The following is a 25,938-nucleotide window of genomic DNA, read 5'->3' as shown; positions in this document are numbered from 1 at the left end:
GGTTCACTTAATTTTTGCAATGTACAATTTGAAAATTAAAGATTTAAGAAAAAGATTGAGATTTACCCAAAAGATCTGGCTGGATACAATGAATTTTCCTGTGAAATCCATTTGAACAGCAGCCAGAGGCCAGGCCTCTCCAGTGCACAGAGCCCGGGGGAATGCAGAAGGCCCCACGTCACACTCCTGAACTTGCCAAAAATCCCTTTAAAATGATTGAACAGATGTCTTTCCTTGGGATCAAGCGGATATAAACCATCACGGCCTGCTTTCAATTCCTAGGTTTTGGTGTCTTTGGGCAACAAAATCCATCACTTTCAGGTTGGCTTTCTGAATGTTTTTTAAATCTTCACAATGATTACAGCAATGGCCGCTGCAGTGTGCAGGAAAACGTAAGCACATCTGCGCTGGGAGCGGCATTTCATCCCAGGGCACTAACTTCCCGTGAGGCTGGAGTGGAACCAGCCTCCAGTCATCTTTGCAGCCAGCCTGGCCAGCCTGCAGTCAGCCCCCATGGAGCATGAACTAGTTTCTGCACTTAGAACCAGAGGCTGACCTGGCATAAAGACCGACACCGCCATGGCCCACGTGTCAGCAGCAGTACCAGTAGGTGGGGGTCCTGCCATTCCCACAAAGAAAGAGAATGCCGATTTTCCAAAGTAAATTGGGGGCACATCAAGCCGTTGGTCACCGGACTTCAGGTCTTGGTTTCTGGCCTTGTGGATCAGGTTTTGGGTGGCATGAGAAAAGACAACCTTGGAGCTTCACATCAATCAGTAATTAAATGAAAGCTCTCGGTATTTTCCAGAGAGTCACACTTCCAATTTAAATGAGCTCCTCTGGGGCGGGGCAGATACTGCGTCTAGAAGTTTCTAAGAATCTGCTTTACACAACTTTCAAAATGAAGCACATTTTTCATGATGGTGCACACCCAAGCCCCAGGTGGGGGTCAGTATTGGTGAGATGTCACCGGATGTCATCAGGTGAGAGAGCTTCAGGGTGGGGAGGCAGTGTCCTTCTCCTCCGTGGGAAGAGGATGGGTTTGAGGAAAGACGCCTGCTTTTGCATGGGAACTGGCTCTGCCATTGGCTGTAGAAACCCAGGCAAGTGTCCTTGTATCTGTGAAGTTCCAGGACCGCATCTGTGAAATGGGGACACCATCTACCTGGTAATGTCTGGTGGGCATGTGGCACATTTTAGGGACTTTGAAAGGAGAGCTGATATTATTACCTCTGATTTCACAGAATCGGGTGTTTACACCTGAAACGAACCCTGAGGGAAGGCTGGTTTCACCCTGTGGGAGCAGACTCCCAGGTCAAGGCTGAGCCTTCTAGACGTTCCCCAGGGGCCTCCCAGCAGACAGCCCATTGCAGTAGAAGCACTTTTCTGCCCCTTTGCCATTGCAATCCCAAGGTCAGATCAGCTCCCTGGGCCTGGCCTCCGCACAATGCAGACAGCATTCAGCTTACTGTCCTGTGTAGTGGCGTTGGGAGACCAGTGCTGACCTTGCTTCTAATCCCAGATTCCACAGAATTCTAAATTTCTCTGGTCACAGTCAACATGTGGTCAGACTCTCCCTCTCTTACCTCCTCTAACCCCTCCTTTCCTCAAACTTCTGGCATCCTCACCTCTACTGCCTGGCTGCTCAGGGACCCGAGCGCTTTCCTTCGAGCATTCTGCCAAACAGGGCCTGTCCTCAGGGCTCTGCTTCCATACACAGTGATCCAGAGGGCAGTTCTTTCTCTGAGATTCTGGGGCCAGATTTCATTTAGTTACATATGTATATGGATACATATAGTTGTATAAAATATAAACACAAAACTATGAACATCAAAATAGACTTTGCCAATAAAGTCTCCTTTCCAGCCATGCCTGTAACACCCAATCCCTTCTCCCTTATTGTTATTAGTTTCTTATTTATCTTTCTAAAGACACATTATTCTTGTCCAAGCCGGCATGTCTCAGCACCTGTGAACCAGGAGGACATAGTTCGATTCCATTCCTGGTCAGGGCACATGTCCAGGTTGCGGGCTTAATCCCTAGTGTAGGGCGTGTAAGGAGGCAGAAGATTAATGATTATCTCTCATCATTGATGTTCCTGTCTCTCCCTTTCCCTTCTCTCTCTGAAATAAAAATATATTTAAAAAAGACACTCTATTCTTTACAAACCCTTTGTGTCTCCCTCCCTCCCTTCCTTCATCCCTACTTTTCTCCCTTCTAAATGAAAGCATACTATATTGTTAGCACAAATTTTAAGGCCACTTAAATTCAGCGCTATGCTTAGGAGCCTTTCAAACAGCAAAATCACCAACAAAAAGCAAAAACGTGAACAATGTGGCACTAAGTGTACCAAAAAAAGGGTATGTTCCCAGTAGGAGAGCTGCCATGAGAAGGCAGAGTGTGACCTCACTTGACCTCAGCTGAAAACATGCATATGGATGACTCAAAGTTTTTGTCATTCTACACATGTTTCTGGATGACACCAAGTATTGATTTGGGTATTACAAGTACATTTTCAGCGAATAGGTGAATACACATATGGAATCCATGAATAATGAAGATTGACTATATCATGTCGTGGCATCCTTTTAAAATAAGTCCTATTACAATGGCAGGCAATCCCCAGCAATCTCCTCTCCTGGCTACCTTCTCGGAGACTCTGGGAGGCTAGTACCGCAAAGGCCTTATCCAAAAACATCAGTGCATGTGTGACATCAGAGCTAAATCCCAGGTCTCCCAGGCACAGCTGGTACGCTTTCTACCACATATCTGTGGGACCAAATACAACTGTTTTAACTTGCTGATGGGGCTCTATGTAAACGTTTTTGCACACTCCTCCATCCCACTCCAGTGTTTTTTTCCCCTGCAATAATTAAAGCTGCTTTTGATCACGATGTTTGACTTGATGATTTGTCGTAGATGGGACCAATGAAATATGTGTATAAAAAAACCCCAAAGGAAGATCAAAACCTGAATGAAATGAGGCACAAAATGAAATATTAAAAGAACTCAATAAAGTACCTGCAGCAAGAACAAGCTTTGACTTTTTAAATTTAGTTCTCCAGAGAGCCAAATCGTAGATGGGAAATATGAGAGGGTAACGATGTGGAAAAAGCTAAACACACTGTAGAATTTCAAAGATATGAGCACATGCTGCGTAAATAGGAAAGATGGGCCCACATGTGATATTTTAGTTGGAAAATTACTAATGTATGCTATTTATAAATATATTTTGATGCCAGATTATCTCAATTTTTTTTGGTATTTCAACAATTATACAAAATTAGGTCATTGTTTATTTGCCTAATAGACATACAGACTTTACTACCCAAATTAGAAATGGCTCATAAGTAACGTGGCTGGCCTGCTGGTAAACATGTACACTTCAAACAAATCAACAAATTAAAGAGAAAAAAAGGAAAGGCAAAGATTCAGTATGACCTCTAGGATCCTGTGCTTATCATCAGTTGGTACATCATTACTTTGATATCTGAGATTTCCGTTTCAAGGAATTCCAAGCTACCTTTCATGCTAAGACTTTCTACACCCCAGAATCTCTTCCCCACCACTGTTTTAATTTCACCTGTTCCTTTGGGGGTAATAATTCAGCTACTCTTATCCAATAATACTCACCAAACCCCTGCATATGTGTGATCTGAGGAAACTCTATTATTTATAGAACAAGATGTTGTTACAGCTCTATTCATTTATTGTACTTTTAACATACTCTTGGAAGAAATTAAAAATTCCTTTTCAAGGTCCCAACATCCCATTTATCCATATATATCTGAATCAGTGCCTCAGAATCCATTCTTTCCACCTTTTGAGTTAAAAGATGTAATTTGCACTCATCTACAGCATTTCCTGAAAGTTAATTTTGTAATGAAACATAACATAACCTCACTTATCATTTCAAGGGTAATTTTTATTGATGAGAAACATTTTGCAGATAGAAAAAGATAGTTTATTTATTTGTATGACATTTCCTTTTTGAAAGTTTTCTTATTAAAGATTCCAACCCTTGACGTACTCTTTGAGAAAAGCAGCTTATCCATCAATAAGGATCCCACCCTTTATCAAAAATGAATCGATTGATCATGTCGAAAGATCTCAGAGGCTGGTCATAGGGTAAAATGTGTCCTCCGCCTCGAACAATGACCTGAAAGGAGAAAAAGAAAGAAAAATTGAAATATTGCAAAATGCATATTCTAAATAAATGGAAAGTTTGACTCAGACTGAAGTATTCTGAAAGCCTACATGAACATAGAACATGTTCTAGAAATCCATGCGTCGGGCTATGCCAATGTCTTGGTTTTGACAGCTTCAATAATAGGTACTGTAAGGTGGGAGAGTTTTGAAGTTGTATAGTTATTTAACTTTACACGAAGTTGGGTTCATCATTACCTTGCATGAAACTGGAAAGTTTCTCCTTGTCTTTCTCCACTTGGGAGGAGCTAAGAGCTGTCTGCTCTCCCCGACCCTCTGCTGTGCTATAATTCTTACCTGGTTAGGCCCTGTCGTGGGGCGACACACCCGGGTCAGCTCTGTCTGCATCTGGGGGAGAAATGTACCCAATTCCACCCTTCAATGATCTGGTCCGCTTGACCCTCACACTGAGCTGCACCTTCCCATTAGCCTTTACCATTATTAAAGGGGACGTTGTCATTATCCAAAAAAAGTAAAGAAAAAAGCCTTGCCACCTGAAATTTTAAAAGGCCATTTTTTGAGCAGCAGAGTTAGAACATTCTTTCCCCCCCAACCTTTGATTATGAAAAATTTTTTAAACATACACAAATTTGAAAGATTTCCACATATGCACCATTTAGATTCTCTCATGAACACCCACGTTACTCATTTTCTCGCATAAGGATCCCACTATTTATGTATGAATCACCTTATTTTTTAAATATATTTCTTTATTGATTTCTGAGAGGAAGGGAGAAGGAGAGAGAGATAGAAACATCAATGATAGAGAGAATTATTGATCGGCTGTTTCCTGCACACCCCTACTGGGGATAGAGCCCGCAACCCAGGTATATGCCCTTGGCTGGAATCGAACCTGGGACTCCTCAGTCTGCAGGCTGATCTGATGCTCTATCCACTGAGCCAAGCCGGCTAGAGCCCCACCTTATTTTTTGACACATTTCAAAGTCAAGTGGAGGTATCAGTACACTTTCTGCCAAATTGTGTGCAATATAAACACACAATAGTATGCACTAGTCTTAAGTGTAGACTCACCATGTTTGGATAACAATGGACACCTGTAAGCCCTCTCAGGATGTAAAAAACATTCTTAAAACATCTAGTTGAAGTGAACTCAGACCCACACATGGACCCACAAAGGATCCACCCTTGTGCTAGGCCTCCCACTGACAAAAGGGGGACCAGTTTCTGCACTCAGAAAGCCTCGAGGTTCAGCAAATGTCCCAAATAGAGGACAGGGAGGCCTTCATGATTCAAGTCCCAACAGGAAAGGGCTGGCACTGAGTGTCAGGAGGCCACATGCAGGAGAGACCGACCTGGCCTGTGCTGTCCTATGGCACATGGAGAACACAGGGTTAGCAGTGGATGGAGGGAGTGAACACACACAGTACAAGCATCACATTAGTAACTTCTAGCTGTTGAATCACACCCAGCAATTAAAAATCACTTTGACAAGGCCCTTCCAAAGAGGCTGGGCTCATTTTACCTGCTCCAGCCTGGCGGGAACTGAAGTAGAAAAAGTACACATATATTACATAGTGCATTTATGACATGAACCCCCAACCCACCACCTACCCGCACCCTTGTTGTGAGGTAAGAGGGATCAATGTGGCTGGATGGATTAATACTTTGCAGCTCTGCAAGCTGTGCACCTACAAATGATGAGAGAGCATTTACACCAGCATTCACACCGGCTCAGTCAAGGTGGCTGAGCTACTTGGAGCTATTAGGTGGCTTGTCCGATCCACACAATTGCAAGTGAGAGAATTAGCTAGAACCCTGGCTTCTGATGCAAACACCAGTGTTTTAAATCAAATCATTGTTCTGGTACCATAATTCCTTACTCTTGGGCCAAACTTTACAGCTTAGTCACAGAACATTTCACCCACTTCTCAACAGCCCGCTGAGGCAGGTGAGGGAAGGAGACCACCATTACAGACAGGAGATTGCACCTACTCCTCCTATGCAGTTGGAAACACCTGCTGTGTGTTACACTCCATTGGGGGCTCACCTATCATGTGTTTTCAGGCTTGCGTCTGGAAACCCACCATGCCCCACTCTGTCACAGACGGAACGTAAACAGATGTGTGACAAGGGCCCCTGCAGATTACTCTAAAGGAAAACTCTCGCTGTCCCCACACTCCCAGGGTACAATTCTCTTCCTGCACATTCCCCTCCAAATCTCTGGCCTTGGCAGGAATCTGATGAGGGATTTTTATGCAACTTCAGCTCAGCAGAGGACACTTAATGAAGTCATGTTTGTGACAAAACCCAGCTGCTTCAACTGGAAATGAGTTTGGCAGCCGTGGTCCAGAACAGCAATAAACTGACTATCCCAGATCTAAGATCATCCTCTGTCCAGGACCAGCCTGCAGCCAATGGGGACAGCAGTGTGGTAAGGCCAGGGCTCGGGGGAGTGAGGGCATAACAACGTGACTCCAGGCACAACAAGCTGTGACTTTGGCCAAATAACTAAGCCTCAGTTTCTTTGTACGACAGGGAAAGAAGTATCACCAAGGGGACAGCTGTGAACTGAGTGAGAAATTAATGGAATCATGCCCAGGGGACACTGAGCACACTGTGTGGCCTGGGGAGATACTCAGGAAATATTAGTCACTGTCGTTATTCTCCTAACAACTATCCTTATTCAAAATGCATCATCAAAATGCTTGTATCAGCTAGCCTCGAATATTGTCTTCCCATGTTAGCATCAACAATCTTGGTTGAAGGAGGTTGTTTAAAACTTGAACGTGCATAAAAACACCTGAGTTGGTTGAGTGGACTCCTGGGCCCTGCCCGTCGAGGGTCCAGTTCTGAAGGGCGGGGGCAAGGCCTAAGTATGTGCATCTCCAACAATTCCAAGGGAATGCTGATGCTATTGGTTCAAAGACGCCTCTGTGAGAACTACTATTTAAAAAAACCGTGTCTATCCTGTGACAGATCAGGCAATTCTCTATGTACTTCGTGGGAGACTACAAACAGAAATTTGTTTAACACCTACGCATGACCTCACCTTATTTCTTCCTGATGGTCTGCTCTCCTGGTACTAACACACACACACACACACACACACACACACACACACACAGTCACACACACCATGTTCATGATAATCATGTGGTCAGGAAGGGGTGACACAGTGGGTATTATAATTCTTATTCTCAGAGACCTGCCTGACCCCAGTCCAATGCTGAGCTGCCACGTGGAATGACCAAACACCATTAAAAATGGTGTTGTTAAGATGGGAAAGGAAAGCTCTTGCAGGAACAAAGGCTTTTTCACTTGCCACTGGTTCTCAAAGGATGCTCTCCAGCAGACTACAGCCAGCATGCTGCCGATGTCAGCCTCAGGAACAAATGTATGCGTGCTGACAAATAGCCCCTCTGATGTTTTCCGCCACGCTGTTCCCACTCACAGATCGAGGGCTCAGCCCACGCCACAGTTTTTAAGGTGTGCAATTAGATGTGACAGGGCTGCGATCACCTGTTTAAATGTGACAAGATTAACCTCAAGGCTCCCTGGATGGAAGTGGCCTCATCACCAGAAACTGTATGTCTGGGCTGTTTCCACACTGGAGCCAAAACCGCCGGACTCATGTGTTCCAGATGTTCCAGGGGTCACAAACATGTCATGGATTTTAAAAGGGTTCTATAAAACACGTTAAAACCTCAATTCACTTTGTGTTTTAGAAAACTGTACAATTCTGCCTGGAACTAGAAACATGGACTTGGCAGTAAAGTCATGCCTTTTTAGGGGACAAAATATAGAGGGGAATTCCCATTGGTCGTGCGGATGTGGATGGCCGGGGCGTGCATGGGAATCTTGGAGGAAACAGATCACTGGACAGATTGTGGAGAGTGGGTGAGGGGTGGGTAGCATCGCAGACAGAAACTGTGTGTGTGTGAGCATTGGGGCATGGAACTCATGGCACGTGCCCATGCCCTAACCTGCCAATTGGGGCTCGGGAAAACAGAGGGAGGGTGAACAGGTAACCCTGAGAGACATGCTGCTGAGATGCATCGACCTTATCTGATAGGATGTGTGTGTGTTAAAATAAAATGTGGGACATAAAAGGAAATGACCCTTCTAAGCATTTCACAGTGAACAAGTTAGTAGCAGTTAGTGCATTCACAATGCTGTGCAGCCGTCACCACTATCTAGCTGCAGAATGTTTTCATCACAAAGGAGGCCCCATTACCATTAGACTTCGCTCCCTCTCCCCTCTCCCTGCCAGGACCTGGCAGTCACTGCTCAGCTTTCTGTCTCTATGGGTTTACTCTCCCAGAGGGTGGTATAGGGTCCAGGTGGGGACATGCTCAGATTTGCATTATAGAAAGAGGACTGAGCAGGGGCTGAGAAATGAAATGATACTGGGGCAAGTGAGGCGACTAGCTGTTCAGGTGGGCAGTGATGTAGGTTCATAGCACAGGTCATGAGAAGGGGAAGGAAAAGAGGGATGTTGGTGTGGAAGCAGGGAAATTAGTGATTAATTATATATAAAGCTGAAGTGAAAGCAGCACCCCCAAGCCACACACACATGCTCCCCACTGCAGGCTTTTTCACAAGAAATGTTGACATGGACCAAGACAGAAGAAAAGAAGCCCCTGGGAGATGCAGGCTGGGAGGCAGGCGACAGGATAGATTTATAGGTCTTATGTGGAATGATGGAATGATGGAGACACAAGAGAACCTTGTTTGTTATGGCTTCTGACTTACACTAAATTCTTTTGCTATTTTTTATTCCATTGCATATTTATGAAATCTTACTCGTTAGCTTTCAGAAACTACCCATATGTAGAAATAAAATAAATATGCACTCAAATAAAAAATATACTAAAATGTAAAGGTACTTGGGAAGGAGAATTAAAAACAAGCCAAAGCTTGTTAGCAGCCACCTGTCAACAAAAAATGAGGCAAGTCACTTAAAAAAAAATACACAAAAAACAAAGCAGAAATCAAGGCTTACAGTTACTCCCACGACACCCAGGGATAACTCCTGAGATTTACAACTCCACACCTCTAATGTAGCAAGTGATCATTAAATAGGAGGGGGAGCTGCTTTCGCTCACTTACATGTGGCCCTTGCAGCGGCAGACACTCTTAGAGTAGTCAGTAGTTACGTTTGGTATTGCTTTAAAGTTCCCAAAGGCCTCCCAGAGGCACCGTCTTGCTTAATCAGTTGCAACAATATTGTAATTTAGGATTTCCACTTCTGCCTATGTCACAATAGCGTGTGTCACACCAACCCACCCCAGAAGAGCATGCCTGCTGGTGAAGACTCGGGGTCCAGCAGGCTGGGTTTAAGCCCACCTCTATGACTTTGGCCAGGGACTTAACTGCCTCTACTTTCTCATCTGTAAAATGAAGTTAAAATATGGGTGACCAGTTGTCCCAGTTTGGTTAGGGTTGAGGGGCTTCTGGAAACACAGATGTCTCAGCGCTAAAAACTGAAAAGTGCCAGGCAAGCCAGGATGGTTGGTCATTCTAAGGATATTTAACTTATTGTGGGGATTCAAAGAGAGAATGCATATAGAATGCCACATGGCATTCAGCCCACAGATATGGATTAAGCTTGAATCACGTGCCATACAGACAAATAATAAGCACTCAAGCAGTGGTCATCATACTACTATTGACTAACTTTTTATGTTCAAAGGAATAGTTTTCCTTTTAAGAGTGGAGGAAGAGCATATGTTACAACTAGAGGCCTGGTGCACAAAATCCATGCATGGGTAGGGTCCCTAGGCCTGGTCGGTGATCAGGCCCAATCGGGTTCCCCACCTCTGCCTCCCTGCCTCCTCCTTCCCTCACTCCCTCAGCACCCTGCTGCTGCTGGTTGCCCGCCATGTTCCACGCTGCCCCTGGTGGTCAGCACATGTCATAGCGAGCGATTGAACTCCCATTCTCCCGGTTGAACTCCCAAGGGAACACTTGGCGTATTAGCCTTTTATATAGAGAGATAGTATTAACTACAAAATGCATTACTATACTTCTCAGAAAGAAAGGATTATAAGAAATTTTTCAGGAGGGGCATATTTCTCTTCCAGGCTTCTTTCATTTCCATGCAATGAATCCCTCCTTCCCATGGACAAGGTCCCAGTGACAGTAAGAAAGCAGCTTGAACACGAGCTCCAGCCTCTGTCAATAGACTTAACTACTGAGAGTGAGTTTTAGCCCTACGGCTGCCAACACCAGGATCCGCCCCATTCATTCCCTCCACCCGCTTCCGCCACATTCAATGCCAAACACCCTCTTCTCTCCACACAGAAATGTCAAGGGAGCAGGACCTTACTTGTCTCAGCAGAATGAGAGAAAGCTGTTCTGTCTTTTTCCCCTTTTAAGAACCCACTTAACAACAAAGGATTTGATGCAATTAAAAAGTAATAGAAACTCCACTTCCTCCATGTCCAGTTTTATATTTGACAGCCACAAGAGGATAAAAAGCACAATCCAGGTCATTAATGACCCTTCCTCGGTATCTGGCTTTACGATCTGCATTTGTAGTTTTTCTTTGAGGACAGACTGAGTGGGAGGAGAGAGCAGAGGGGCGGCAGGGAATGCTCTAACCGGCAGTGTCCTGAGGACCGACAGCCTGACTCACTCGCCACTTCTGGGGAACATGGAAGCCAGAGAGAGCCAGCCTGCTAATCCTGTGTCTCCCGCAAACATTGCAGGCTGGTTTTACAGTGGAGGGCTGGGCTCTCACACCTGTGCACATGGCTGCCCGGCTCCACATCCAGGACGTCACTTTGGTAGCTTGAACCCGGCCGTGGTGGGAGTATTCCCACCGAGGAAATTGACAACCACTACAGATCGGCATCTCTCCTCCCTCCCAACCCCGTTCACCCTCAGGCCACTGGTTCTCTGACGTTTCGGCTCTACTGGGGAAAGATGAAATATTTGGTCATTCTTCCTCTTTCTCAAAATCAATCAAAGAAACATCCACCCAAATGGGTAAATTAATGACCCTTCCTCAGTATCTAGCTTTACAATCTGCATTCATAGGCCGAAGTGTCTCTGACCCCTTGGCTCAGGAAATCAGACGGGTCCGGTTGCAAATACCCGCAGGAAGGCGAGAAGGCCCTGTCGCCTGTGTCCAACCCTGTGCCCCCACTTAGTTCCAGTGAAATTGATAAGAGTCATGTTAAGGTCACACCACCAGGTTCACGGGCACTTTCACTGCTGTCAGAGCCCTTGAGACCCTCCAGAGCGGGTCTGTTTGGGACAACTGACCAGACAGGGCTTCTAGGTTTAACTGTGTTCCTGACCCCCAGCCTAAGGGGACCCCAGACCTGCAAATGTCCCCAGGTTCCAGGAATTTCAGATACAGAATATGCCAAAGGGCACAACATTTTCTTGATGCCATTACTAGTACTTGAAAGAAAACAAGGTACACCGTTCTTACTACCAAAGCAAAGATGGTGCAAAGCAAAACGGGGCCCTTAGTCCAGGGGACAATGGGACAGTCTTAACATAACTTTATTTTGTTTCGTCCCCTTGTCCATTTCTCTACCTGACTCCACTCTCCACTTTGTTAACTCTCTGGCTCTATTTAACATCCTCACAAGCGATTTCGTGACTATGGCTACACTTCCTTAAATTAAACAACAAAAAAGGTCATTGTTTAAAAAGCAAACCCAATTCCTTCTTTGTTCCCCAAATAGTATTAATTTAAAAAACCCGTCCTCCATGTGTGAATAATACTTTAGATGTGAAATTTCTTCGTATTTATTCACTTCCCATAATGAAATGGTTCTCTGTGAAATTTCAATAGAGTATTAAAAACCACTCAACAGTTAAGAGAAGATTATGCATCATTGCCTAGCAGCTATACCTCAGTAAATAAATCTGCTATCCAATTTATGTTTTAAATAATACAATAAATTAGCTCCCTGAGAATTAGCTAAGTGCATATTTGGGTAGCTTAATTTAGAAGCATTCTTTTTATGCTAATGAGTCCCCTCTATTGAAAAAGAATCACATAAACCAAGAGGACTCTTGGCAAATAATCAGAGTAAAATTGGGAGTTGCTATTGTTTATTATTTCCTTTGTTTTCGGGAAGCAAGCTGTGTCCTTTTTTAAGGAAAGGAAAATAAATCAAATAGCAAGGATTCAATATTTTAAAAGGAGACGACACTGCAGTCAGCCCTTGAGATAATGAAGCTTTTACACCACCTTCCATAAATTGGTTTCCCAGGATGCTCCCCCTCCCTCCCCCTATGTCACACAGAAAGGAAATAGTCTTCAGCTGACATCAGCAGTGCATCCTTTGGCTCAGAGAGGATTGTTTTGAACTATTCATTATCTCCTCATGTCTAGTCTGTTTCCTAGAAGACATTGTGGTGTGTACAATTGGGGAGTGACAATAGCATTCCTTGAGAATTGTAGTACACACACACACACACACACACACACACACACACACTGTGGGAACCATGCCAGGGCCCCGGAGAGTCAAGGCCAGTGGGAGCACAGAGGCCGTGTTATCAATACACCAGAATGGCCACAGGCCGCTCTGGGCATGTGCCGAAGCGGGATGTTCAAGGACTCTGAGCCTGGGATTCCTAATCAGGCCAAGATGCCATGAGCGGGTGCAAGGATGCACGGTACACTGTGCCCTTCAGTAGCCAATATGATTGATATAACTATTGGCACCAAGCCTTCTTTGTCTAAATAGTGTAAAAGTAGGTAACTGACCGGCTAGTTAGCTGGAGCAGGCTGGAGTCAGCTGAGGATGGAGTGAGAAGAAGTCTGCTAGAGAGAGCAGCGGGGCAGGAGAGACAGGGGAAGCTGCTGAGCCGGCGAGCTCAGGTACCGCTAAGATGTGAGGCAGTGAGTCTAGGAGGCAGCGTGCGGCTGCTCAGATAATAGCTGTGGGTACAGAGACTGATGCTGCTTTCTGGGAAAGATCTATGTTCACCAGCCAGTGTCCGGCTGCCTGCCTCTATGGATTTCGCTTGTCTGATGTCTATATGGCCACTGGCTTCAGCAATAAAGACTCATTCTTATATACCCACAACCTCTCATGGCTTCTCCATCTAAGACCCAGGGTCCTAGGAGGGCCAGGCCCAGGCAGAGGGGCTCGGACCCAACACCTGCTGTCTAGTGAGCAGAAGATAAAGGAGGAACTTGGACTAAGTTCCCAAGAGTTAGTACAGTGGGCAAGGTTCAAGCGGGAACCAGCCCTGGCGTAGTCAGATGGGAGAACTGAAAAGAATACATGGAGTCAGAGATACAGCCACTCAGAGTGCGTGCAGGGCTCTTCCTACTGGCTCTGACACCACACACACACACACACACACACACACACACACACACACACACACACGAGAAGGGTGTAGGCATGAGGCAGGGGCCAGTTTGATTTTAATTCTAATTCGCTGAACATTTACTGAGTGCCAGGATCTGTGCTAAGGGCTTGCTACCAACAGAAAGCGTACATCATTCCTGTCCTCAAGGAGCTCAGTGTGGAACAGGGGAGGACGGTGACTACAGAGTTAAAAGGAACCCCAGTGCGGTCCCTGCAATGGGAAAGTGACCCAGAGAGGACAGGGAGGCATTCTGGGAGGGGGGCTTCCCACAGGTGATGCTGCAGCTTAGCTTTGAACGGCACATAGAGATTTCCAGGCAGTCGAGGAGAAAGGGCCTTATGAGGAAGAGGGAGGGCATTCCATGGGAACTGCTGGCTGACAAAACAGCAGGGGGAGTTTGGAAAATTATAAGGTGTTTTGTTTTCTTTCTCAAAATTCTAAATGGGAAAAAGGGAGAGTGAGTGGTCAGGTTGGGGAAGGAAGCTGAGGCCAGACCAACCATCATCACTATTCCAGTAAAGAGCTTGGACTCGATTCTGCAGGTAGCAGAGTCAGTGAGAGGTTTGAAAGAAGGGAAAGCACAACCAGATTTGCCTTTTGGAAAAAGCACAGAGAGGAGGGGAGATTGGAGAGGAGGGAGTCTAGTTAAGAACAGCTATGGAGGCCCTTGTAAAAGGCAAAACATTTAAACAACAACATAAAACACATATTTAGAGAGTTGTTCAATAGCAACTCTTAAAACTTCTGCCTTTTCTTAAAACACCACAGGGAAAAACTATTTTATTTTAGAATTTATAATGTGGGGTAGCCATCATTTTTTTCTAGTGTCTCCAAAATGCTGTATAAAATCAGTGTTTTTCTTGTTAAGTAATTCTGTGTGGTTTCTGTGTTGAGCACTGGGAAATGAATCAAGCCATGGCAATGAGAAGGCTATTGGAAGGCAGATGTGAGAAATGCTAGCTAAGGGACTGGGTGAGTAATATTTGCCAATTACAATTTTTCTTAATTTTCTGGTAAGACTCATAGCAAAGCAACTTCTAAATAACTTCCCTTCCTTGTTGTTTTAATGGAAAAATAATGGAAGTGAGGGGCCTCGTGCTGTGTCTGAAAAAAATTCAGGTCCTTCTCCCAGACGGTCTGGGGCTTGCCTGCAAATCCACGACATGAGTTGAAATCTGTCTATTTTATCTAGTTGCTTCTTATACTGAGCCACTGTGGGTGAGTGGATGTAAAACGATGCCAAAAGAATGCAATTCTGATTTTTTTTTTTTGAGCTGGATATTTTGGTAGCCAACCTCAGCTCAGGACATCCTGAATGAAAAATGCTTCTGCAGAAACAAAGCAGCACCAACACTTAGATATGCCATGTTCCCTGCACCCTGTCACTGTGCGTGGATGCTGGTCTCAGTCTGATGGTAGCCAGAGAAGAAGATGGGAAAGACAGCAAGAGAAGAAGAAGGCAAACCATGAGTGTTAGACATGGGAAGGACATTAATCCCCTCTTCAACTGAAGCCCGAGGGAAAGATGACCAGAGACAAGTCCAAGATTTGATGATATGGTAGAATAACCAGAATTCTTACACATTACTGGCAAGAATACATCAATTTGGAAAACAAGTTGGCATTATCTTATGCAGTTGAAGATGCTTGAATCCTGTGAACTCATCAATTCCACCTCTAGGCAATAGTCTTACAGAAACTCTTACACGCAGGGCACAAGGAGACATGTGCAAGAATGTTCACAGCAACAAAATTGGTAGTTGCAGAAAACTGGAAACAACCCAAATGTCCAGTAGCAATGGAATGGACAGAGAATATAAGCGTGCAATAGAATACTATGCAGCGATGAAAAAGGATGAGGCACAACTGCACATATCAACATGGGTGAATCTCACAAAGCATTGGATAGCAAAAGTATGTTATTGCAAAATACACACAGAGCAATTGCTTTCTCTAAAACTAAACATGAAAAGTAAAATATTGTTTATGGAGATATATCTATTTATGGAGATGCATATCTATAGTAAAACTATTAATTTTTAAAAAGGGGAAAAGGATGGTGAAAAGAAAATCTAGGACAGTGAGGAAAGGGGATGGGATTGGGGAGGGCAAACTCATGGTAGTGTTGCATTTCTTAAACCAGCTGGCTAACTCTAGGGTGTTCATTTACCACTGTCTGTTTACTTTTACACAAATATTATACATATTCTTTGGCTATTATTCAATTTTTAATTTAAGAAAAGAAAAGCCACCTACTGATGCTGCCAACTCACAAAAAATAAATCTTGAAGAAATTTAACATGTTCTCTGCTCTGCTATTTTCTTCTGTCCAACCCAGAGATGAGGAGATGGGCCGCCAGTCTAAAAACTAAGCAGGACGAGATAGAGAAGCAACTGAATGGAAACAAAGGCAACCACGGGAAGTCCCCTTCTGGAAAGCAGCTCTAAGGAGACAGAGCTGCTGCCAGAACCTAAACCTCGGGACTCCGGTTGCTGCATAAAAAAATAAATGTTAGGAACAAAAACAAACACCCACATCTCCATGCTGGACAGCAGAAGAGCAAGTTGCCAAATATTTTACTGTATTTTTTTCTGGATTGTTTTTTACTCTAATCTAAACTCCATATTCCTCCTCTTCTCTGTTTCCATATGTTAGAAGCTAAGTCCAGGTGGAAAAACAAAAACAAAAAGGCTGGGTGCCCCATTTATTGTCAACAGGGATGGTTCAGATTATTGTTCAACTAGAAGGAACTCAGTGCCTTAGAAACATCTCATTACTTGATGCAGCCACTTCTATGTACTATCATTAGACTGCCCTGGAGCAAAATGCAGAATCCCTCACAGCCCTCTCTCTTTCTTCCATTTCTCAGCAAGAGTTTCCTTATTACAGTGAAGCTGAAACTGGATACAATTACAGTAGGGCCAGACCTTTCTGATAATAATATTTAGCCCATTTCATCATCTGAGCCTTTAAAACCCAGTATCTATTAAGGAACCTCTTAGGGGAAAAGCTGCTTGCTCTGTGAAAACAGATTAAGGCTGGACATCAATAAAGGCTGTAGGAATAAATATTACATGCTTACTAGCTGCCAGGTAGAGTGTCAAGTAATGTATAAGCATTCTTTCAGTTAATCCTAATAATCAATCCTTCTGTGAGAGAGGTAGGTGTTAATATTATCCCAACCTCACAGATGAGGAATCTCTTGGAAAGCTTAAGTAATTTTCCCAAGGTCACACAACTAGTAAGTGGTATAACAAGGAGGGAAACCAGGTCTAACATAGTATCTAGCCCTAATCCCTATACTACAAGGTCACTGAAGTATGGTGATAGTAGAAGTAGAGTTGCCATTGAAATACATTAGAAATAAAATTCAAGTGTACTTGATAGCTAAGCTCATAACTTCTCTATCTGAAGTCACCAAAGGTGGTTTGGGGTTTGGTTTGGTGAGGGTCTATAAATTATTTTTAACAATTCAAATAGTCTAATTAAAATGTCATATATATATATATACATATATATATATTGTAATATGTATAATATATAAATATCTATCTATATAAAAGCCTAAGTGACCATTTAACCATTTGACCAGTAGCTATGATGCGCACTGACCACCAGAGGGGAGACACTCAATGCACAGGCATGGAAACATGGAACAGACAGATGAATCTCAGAGGGAACAGGGGGAGGGGGAGAAGAGATTAACCAAAGATCTTATATACATACTAGAGACCTGGTGTACGAATTTGTGGACTGGTGGGGGGGTCCCTCGGCCTGGCCTGTGGGGATCAGGCCTAAACTGGCTGTCTGACATCCCCCGAGGGTCCCAGATTGCGAGAGGGTGCACTGGGCCTCTAGTATATAATAAAATAGATCACACATGAAGCCATTTCATTGAAATTATCAATCTAATAAGAAACAAATGTGTGATATATTAATATACATATTTCTATATGAACACATGCAATAAGAACTACCAATGAGTCTGATAACTACTATAGTTTTAAAGTAGCGATGGCCATAAACATTGTTCCAAGGTATTTGCAACAGCGTATGTATTTGATATGGAAACACTCTGCTTTCTATTGGTGACAAAGTCAAAGGCACTGCCAATGTCGCTGTGGTTTGTTGCCTACACTCATAATGGCAGGAAATGCTAACTTTTAAAATTCATAGTGGAAGGAAATGCTGTTTTGGTTAGAGGTTAGTACAAATAAAGCTGCAATTTTTTCCCCCATCTGAGTTCACTGACCCCTTGAATCCTAAGCACAGGCCTGAGCCCAGGTTAAGAACCCTTCTTCAATAACCTGACGATCACCTCCTGGAAGTGCTAAGCTTATTCCTGATAAGGCTTAAGTCTAATCAATGCATTTGAATTCTTGCTTTGACATAGAATTAGTTGTATCCATCCATTATAGCATGTGACCAATAATTAACATCCAGACCAATTCCTATAAAAGGACAGAAGAACTTTCCTAGGTCTAAAAGATGGAGACAAAGAACCCATGAATCTGGACTTCCCTCTTTGTGGAAGGGAACAGGGCCGGGAGAGAGATGAAGATCCTGTTGAACAGTTTCTGTAACAACGCCAAAACATTTTCCCGGAGAATTAGCTGCATTTGGTAATCATTGTCTCGAATCTGTCTAGCAGTTACTTTCCTCCATTACATAGTGTCTTAAATGCTCACTCCCTCTCAACCAGTCACATTTATTGCTCATTGCTTACTCTGAGTTTGTCAATGCAATCAAGAACGTGGTGAAGACCTGCCTGGAACTGTTACTTCCTTCAGAAATAGTTCATAACGCTCCCAAAGCTGTTTAAAATTATTTAAAAAAATGTACTGACAGCAGGAAATTCAAGAAAGGCAGGTGGCCAGCTCTCTGTGGATTATCCGAGGAAACCCTCAAATCCTTCCACTCAAAGCGCCATGGTTATTCTTTTAATTGTGTGTAGTCAAAGAAGCACAATAAAGATCATGTTCGTTTTAGGAAAGCACAGCTGGGAAGCTGGAGTTATGCTTTCTGTCTGCACAACATGCTTTCCCCGTCCTCCTCCTCCCTGGAGGCACCCTCTTGCCTGTAGGGGACAAGTGATTCCATGTGGACTGGATGCGCTGCCAAAGACTGTCCATTGCCAACACTCCACCCAACTTTGTGACCACCACCACCTCCTACACACCCAAGGGCACACATGTGGGCTAGATCTGGCCAACCCGAGTGTTCCACCCCTTCCCACTCCACTGCCCTCTCAGGCTCAAAGGCACAGTGGTGCAGGGGAAAGGTCGGTTTGGGTTGTTAAATCTCAGATATGACTACTATTTGAAGCCTTAAGTGAGTTGTTCAGGTGAAACTTCTGGTTCCTCATTTATAAAGTAGTACATTCAATCACATAAAATATTGGGGAGCTACCAGAATGTCACAAAAAGGGTGTGGCAGACCACAGGCCTGAGGGCTTGCATATGCTTCCGCGGCCTTCCTGATACCCTGTGAAGTAACTGATCTCCCTCTGAGTTTACAGAACAAGAAACCAGCCCAAAGCTAGTAAGTGACAAAGCTAACATTCAAATCAGGTTTGTCTAACTCCACAGTCTACCTTCCTTTCCTGATACCAGACAACCCGCCATTGATCATGACTCTCCAGAATGACCAAGCTTTGAGGGTGGCGGCTCCTTCGCTCTGGACTCAACCTCTAGCTGAAGGTCTCAGGGAGTACGGGAGCACCTTCTTCCCATAAAGCTCCTAATATATTCCCTGTTTCCCAGGGATTCCCCTACCCTGACCTCTCTCCACCCTGAATCCATCCTCTTGCTGACATTTTAAACTTTCCAAAGAACACGTGCTTATACACCTTCCATGGTGACAAGTGGTGTCTGCTGCCACTTTGAGAGACTTAGAGGAGTCAGATTCCTGGAGACAGAAAGTAGAATGGTGGTTCCAGAGCTAGGGAGAGGGTTGGGGTGGGGGATATACTATTCAGTGGGCCAGGGTTTCAGTGTTCCAAGATGAAAAGTGCTACGGAAATGAATGGTGGTGACGGTTGCCCACAAACATATGTAATACCACTGAACGTACACTTAAAAATGGTTGAGGTGGTAAATTTTATGTTTTGTGTTTTGCCACAATAAAAAAAAATTGGGGAAAACCCCAACAACCTTCAATGGCTGCCCAGTGCCTATATAATAAACACTCACCCTGTTGCCTACCACAGAGGCCCCACAATCCCCTTCCACTTTCTTTCCCAGCTTTTATTATCCAGGCTCCAGACTAGAAACTGGGTTAAGCACTCTGCCTGTGCCCTGCCCCAATACTCTTCCATACTCAAGGTTCTGCCCACCCACTGTGTTTTCTCTGCTCATCTCAGCCAATTTTAGCATCTGTGCTTTCAGCACAAGTTCCCAGATAAAGTCATAACTTTTCCTACCAGTGCATGAACCTGGTCTCACCACCTACTAAGTTCTAGTACTTTCTAAAAATCCAGATACTCTGTCTTTGGGAGGTGAGCTATGTGACCTCACAGCTAATCCTAGATGTGAAACACATTATTTCTCAGGCCTGCTGTAATTATAACTAACATATGCAGGTTCCTATTTTAAATATATTAGCATATTGCTGCCAATCTGTCATTCCAGAGGTGGGTCCCCTTGAGAAGCTGAAAACCACTGGACTGGAAACCAGAAGGCCTGGGGTCTCAGTTCCGACATGAAATGGGTAGGAGACTTTGGGGCAGTCCCTTAACCTCTGGGCTTTGTTTCTCCATCTGGAACATTAGATCTGAAAGTCGTTTCAGCTGTAAAATGTTACCTCTCTGAGATGTTCCATCCTGAAATCACTGAATAACCTGAACTGATACTGATAATGAAAACAAAATAAAAATACAATGACTTAAACTACAATCAGGGAAAACAGACTTGTTGGATATTATGCTAAAGGCATAATATCAGAAGCTATGCCCAGTGAGGTTGGATAAGAATGAAAACTGACCAGTGCCTTTTCTTTCAATGTTCATATGGAAAATAATTTCAATAAAAATATTTTCAGTAAAATAAAGATAGAAAAACCTGTAATGGTTTCAATTCTTTTGCCAGAAAATATTAGCTTAATAAAATTTGTTCTAGGAAAATGTTCTTAAAGAAAGTCATCAGTGTTGCTATTATTCCGATTATAAATTTATATTTCTAAATGTGGCATCAAAACTTCCTTGGGGTTCAGATGACGATTCAGTGATGTAAGAACAAAATGTCCTGAATTTCAAAGACCATGACAACACCAAAGAGACCATGGCAGCAGCTCTGACATTCGGAGGACAGAGAAAGACCCCAAAGGAAGCAGCAAAGTGGCCTTGACAGTGATGGCCACAGGTTGTCACCAGCCAAGGAGAAAGAGGATTAGACCTCTGATCTACCTGTAACACTATTAAGTCAATATATGTTGACTACACACACACACATACACATATATACACATATACACACAGACATATATACTTACATACACACATATATATACATATACACACATGCACATATACATTTATACACACACACACACACACATACATACACACACACTAATATTAGGTGTGTGTGTATATCTATACTTATAAATATATACACTGAAGGCCACTATGCTATTCTATATTTCTTGCTAACTGTGCCCCTCTGGGCATTACTAAAAAGTAGATATTTCAGTTATTTCTTAGAAGCTATCTTCGCAATAACTCAGTCCGAACCTGGCATTTTACAGATGAACAAACTGAGGCTCAGAAAGGCCACTGCCCCAGACAACCAGGCCGTGTCCAATTGTTAGAATGGTACAGATGCCAAAGGCTTGCTCCCTCTCGGCCAGGTCGACCACCCACCTTCACCCTTCACCTGGCCACCGAGGCTGGCCGCAGCTGCCTGGTTCCCTGGGCATTGCTTGCCGGGAATACATGGGGATGCCCGCTCCCTCTCCCAGCACCCTGTTGCTCCCTGCGGGTTGCTGTCACTCCTTTAAGTGGGCATTTTAAGGAACCGTCCAAAAATAAGTCTACTTTGGTTTAGATTTTTAAGTTAAGAGCTGTGGAGTTTGGCAGGGAGGGTGGTTTCTATTTTGGCAGACACATATGCATGCTTCTGTGCTGTGTGTCTCATGCTGGAAAGCAAGTCCATGGCTAAGGTCCGCTGTTTTCATTATCAGCCGCTTGACATTTGGACTGTGTGCTCAGTCCAGCCTGACAGAGGATGCCTTTCTTAACACGGGACCTCTTCCCTCCTCCATTCTGCCCTCATCTCCATCCACCACCCCACCCTCCACCCAGCACTTCGGGCAGGAGCTCTGCCAACATTTGTAAATCACCTACATGACATGCTGCGTGGTGAAACCCTCCTATCACAAACATATGTGGGCCTTGTTCCTTTGCTGCCCGTTTTTGGCAGCCGGGGGAGTGCCATGGCAGCTCTCAATGTGTTTTGCATTCACGAGAAGGGTCAGCGGGCGCCTTGTGATATTTGCCACAAGTTTCTGAGTGGCAGGCAATCCCTTTGTCCTCCTCTGTGGCACATGCAGCCACAATCTGGTCTCCCAAGCGGCTTCTCTATGCACAGAGCTTCACAGGACACGTGTGCAATGCCAAGCACGGCAGCGCTCACAGGCTGGGCTGGGGACACGAAATAACAGGTGGTGGAGGCAGCCATGAAAGGACCTGGAGGACATGCCGAGTGTGCCCGCTGCCACCCTCCTCAAGCAGTGAGCAGATGGGGACACCTGACGTGTCCATTGCTCCCTGGCCGTTCGACATTCAAGTCTGCCCTTAATGGCCTTACTATTAATATCACAACTTTCCCCAAAGAGTTGATTTTCATTCATTTGCCCTGATATTGATTTTTATCATTTAGGATTCTCCTTTTTTTATGTACATTCTTATAAGTAGAGATTCCTCTCACCAGAGCCCAGAAATATGTCTTTCAACGGTTTCTTTTGTCCATCAAGGTAGTTCACATTTTGGACAATATCTAAATTTCTCACATGCTTTTAATGATTAGAATGACTGGGGTGAGGTAGGCAAATCTATACTTTTTACATTAGAACACCCATAATTTTACTTGATCTATCAATTCTTCTAATGTAAAAGTAACCCAGTAACCCCTATGAAATTCTTTGTGAACCTCTTTTATTACGTCAAATTGAAGTACTTTCAAGGAAGTATGTGTCTGATTAATTTGTTTGGAGCATGGATTTGCCTAATGGAAAACTCGAGCATTTAGAATCCCAAATACCCAGGGAGCCAAAATTAAGGTCCCAATGTTGTCTCAAATAAAAAATTGAGGGAAATAAAAATCAAGTCCAAAACATTTAAATTTCTTCTCTTGACTAAGCAAATGCTTGCTGAAGGGCTTTCTAATTTCTCCAAAAACTTTCTGGAGGTGAACAGTGCAACTGTCAAGTAATCATTGGAGAAGCCTTGTCCTGAGGAGCCGAGATCCGCAAACAAAGGCGGGGTGGACAGGCTTGGCAAGGAGTAATATCTGATCTGATCCCTAAAGGGGAGGTCACACTAGGGGCATCAGGTAGAGAGATTTTGTCTTGGGCTCCAGGTATAATATACAAATACATAGATTGGCCAAAGGAGATTACATTGACCTTTCCTCATGAAATTTATTCAAGGTCCCCTTTTGTTCCCAAATACACTAATTCTCTTATTAATGATTCACCTTTTGGGGGCTGAGTATTCTCTTTTTGACTGCTGAACAATGCCTTTTTTGGTCTTGTGTACTTCAACAGAAACTCAGACCACTCTTCCTGTGTGGAAAGTAGGACTGCAGAGGCCACATTTTGGCTGGTGTGGGCCTCTGCTTGAGGCCAGCCATGCCCAATTGATGTTTTTAGGCTTTGTTTTCAACCCACTCTCCCATTCCCACAAGCCGAAGGCCCCAAAGCGTGTTCCTACCTGATGGAAGTTATCCACTTGCCGCACATAACCAGCCACTTCCTTATCAGATTTAAAGATCTTCCAAACTTTTCTTTCTGCTTTCTTGTATTCCCGGGATCCTTTCCAATTCATGGCCATCAGGGAGCGCTCTGTCAAGGGGGCTGCCACGATGATGTCCAGTTGGCCATTGTAGATGAGCACCTACATGAAATCGAGCCGGGTACAAACGCAGGAATCAGTTAGTGAAGCCAGTGACTCTACCTAGGTAGCCAAAGTGCACACGCACATGCACACACATTGGAGAAAAGGGACTGTGAGCTTCTCTCCTGTGGTGCTCTCAGAGGCCCAACTCACAGGCCATTGGGGTCATTTTCTTCCAGTTGGCCACACACATCAACAACGTGAAATAAACTGGAGCCTTGTCTCAGCTGTTGCCTTCTCCCAACATTTGATTCTTCACAGGAATCTACCTAAAGGCCTCTCTTGGTTGCAAACATGTTTGCACTATAACACTCGATGATATTACATGCTTGGAGGTATGGCTATGCTAAAGAGTATGACTGTACTTACCACATTTTAGTGGAGCTAAGGAATACTAGACCCCGGATTTTCATGAGGCCTGCATTTCATTAACTGGGCTTTCAGGCACTGCAGTAGCTGGTGGGCTGGGCCTTCCCTAGGGGTTGTTAACCCATATGGCTCTCCTCTCCAAATTGATTGTACAGTGGCCACTATAATACTTTGAGGCAGACAGACAGATGCAGGTGCCTCAAATTTGTTACTTGTTGGAGGCAACTGTGTCTGCCATGCAACTTTCTAAGACCTCCTGTTCTTAAATAAGACAGTTATTTGCCAACAGTGAGCAATGTCCTTCCTTCCCAGAATTCATTTGTATTTTTTGCCAATTTGATGGCTATTATAATAGAAACAACCCTGGGGAAGCTCTTATCTCTTCTTCCCAAACAATGTTCAATTTGCGTGGAAAAGAATCCAGGTAGCACCCAGTGCAGGTGAAGCTGTAGAACTCCCCGGCAGGGGAACAGGCGCTCTCCTCTGCAGGGCCACTTAACGCAAACTCTTTCAATGTTGAGACTTTCCATCTCAGTAGTCCTGATTTTTTTTAATGAATTTTATGAAAATGAGGCCAAAGAAACTATATTCATTAGTCTTATTATAAAGAAAAACTCAAGCACAATCTCAAGGTTCCATGATTAGTAAGTGGTTAAATGAACTGTGGTATGGACATTCTATGGGATAGAGCAAAACCATCGAAAATGTTTGCCTGAACCACGAAGCAAAGTGGAAAACCCTTATCCCATAAGTCTGAGAGCAAAAAGTCAAATATATATATATATCACCAATAGGAATGGATAAGATAGGTAGACATATTCTCATGTGTGTAATGAGACTATTTTAAAAAATGAATACAACCCATTAACTTCAGTCCTTTTCTCTTTTGTTTTCTACTCTTCTTAGGCTATTTTTATGCAACTCCCACAGTAGGAATGCTCATACGGCACTGTCCCTCTGTCCCCAGCAAGGGGTGTTCCTCAGCTCCATGCCACCATTCATCTATCTAGAGAAGCTCTGGTTTGGCTCAAGTGAAGACCTTTGGTTAAATCCTCACACTGGATAGAAAAGGTTTCACTGCATATGTTTCTATCCTGGCCTCCCTGGTATGGGCTTCTTAAAAGGCTCACACATAATTAAAAAGCCTTGGACTTTGACACACTGCAAATCCTCCGGCAGCCCTGGCCAGGACTCGGGGGAAGATGAAAGAGTCCTGGGCTCTGCCGCAAGAACGCGGGTCTTTCATGTCCTTCCGTCGCCATCACCACTTCACTCCCCTCAACAGAAACCCAGAGGGGAAAATCCTGCTCGATTTAAAGCATCTTGAGAAAACTCAACTCCCCCCTAGCAATAAAATTGTGCATTGTTTATTCAAAGACATTGCCTCAAAGACCTTGAGTACTTCTGGCCCAGGCAAAACTCCTACAGCTGTTTCGCCGACAGTATGGAAACAATTATATATGATCTGTACCAGCAAACAAGGCTTAAATGCTCCACCATACTAGGAAGGCCTGATTATAGCTGATTAACAGAGATAATCATCTCTAAAGTAATTCCCCGGCTAGCCCTCAATGAAAAGATGCTGATTCACTAGGAGATGCACCAGACTCTCCGGCATTTTCCTCTCCGTGGCCACAAAATGAAGCTTGCTGAGTGTCTTTCTGAGTGTCTCTTGTAGGGACTTGCTAGCAACAGTATATTTTGAAGTTGATTTAAGGGATTTCATCAATCGATGTCATCTTTAAGGGATGAAAACCCACAGATTACAGCAAAAACAGGCTAAGATGTACAGCATTAGTGTGCATGGTTGTTGAACTGAATTGAGATGAATCCCAGCCCTGAGCTGCGTCCCTGGTCACCTCTACTGGTCCTAAACCAGAGCACTAGCTCCCTGGAATGCTGCAGTGAAGGGCTGACCTGCATCACTTTGTGCATGTGACAG

At 44.0% G+C, this 25,938-nt stretch overlaps 1 protein-coding gene across 1 annotated transcript in view; it reads right to left on the bottom strand.

Annotated features, from left to right (window-relative positions):
- Positions 1-3,910: 3,910 nt before the first annotated feature.
- The window catches only part of CPVL (carboxypeptidase, vitellogenic like), a 101,224-nt gene continuing 79,196 nt past the window's right edge, over positions 3,911-25,938 (bottom strand). Inside the window, exons 12-13 of the mRNA XM_015558158.1 lie at positions 23,445-23,627; positions 3,911-4,159 (exon numbers count right to left, since the gene is read on the bottom strand). Coding sequence (XP_015413644.1) covers positions 4,055-4,159; positions 23,445-23,627 — 288 coding nt within the window. The 3' untranslated portion in view covers positions 3,911-4,054. The remainder of the gene's footprint in view (positions 4,160-23,444; positions 23,628-25,938) is intronic.

Source organism: Myotis davidii, unplaced genomic scaffold (genome assembly GCF_000327345.1).
Source record: "Myotis davidii unplaced genomic scaffold, ASM32734v1 scaffold168, whole genome shotgun sequence".
NCBI classification, from domain to species: domain Eukaryota; kingdom Metazoa; phylum Chordata; class Mammalia; order Chiroptera; family Vespertilionidae; genus Myotis; species Myotis davidii.
The sequence above is the reverse complement of the archived record's forward strand: the minus strand, read 5'-3'. Positions and strand labels throughout refer to the sequence as shown.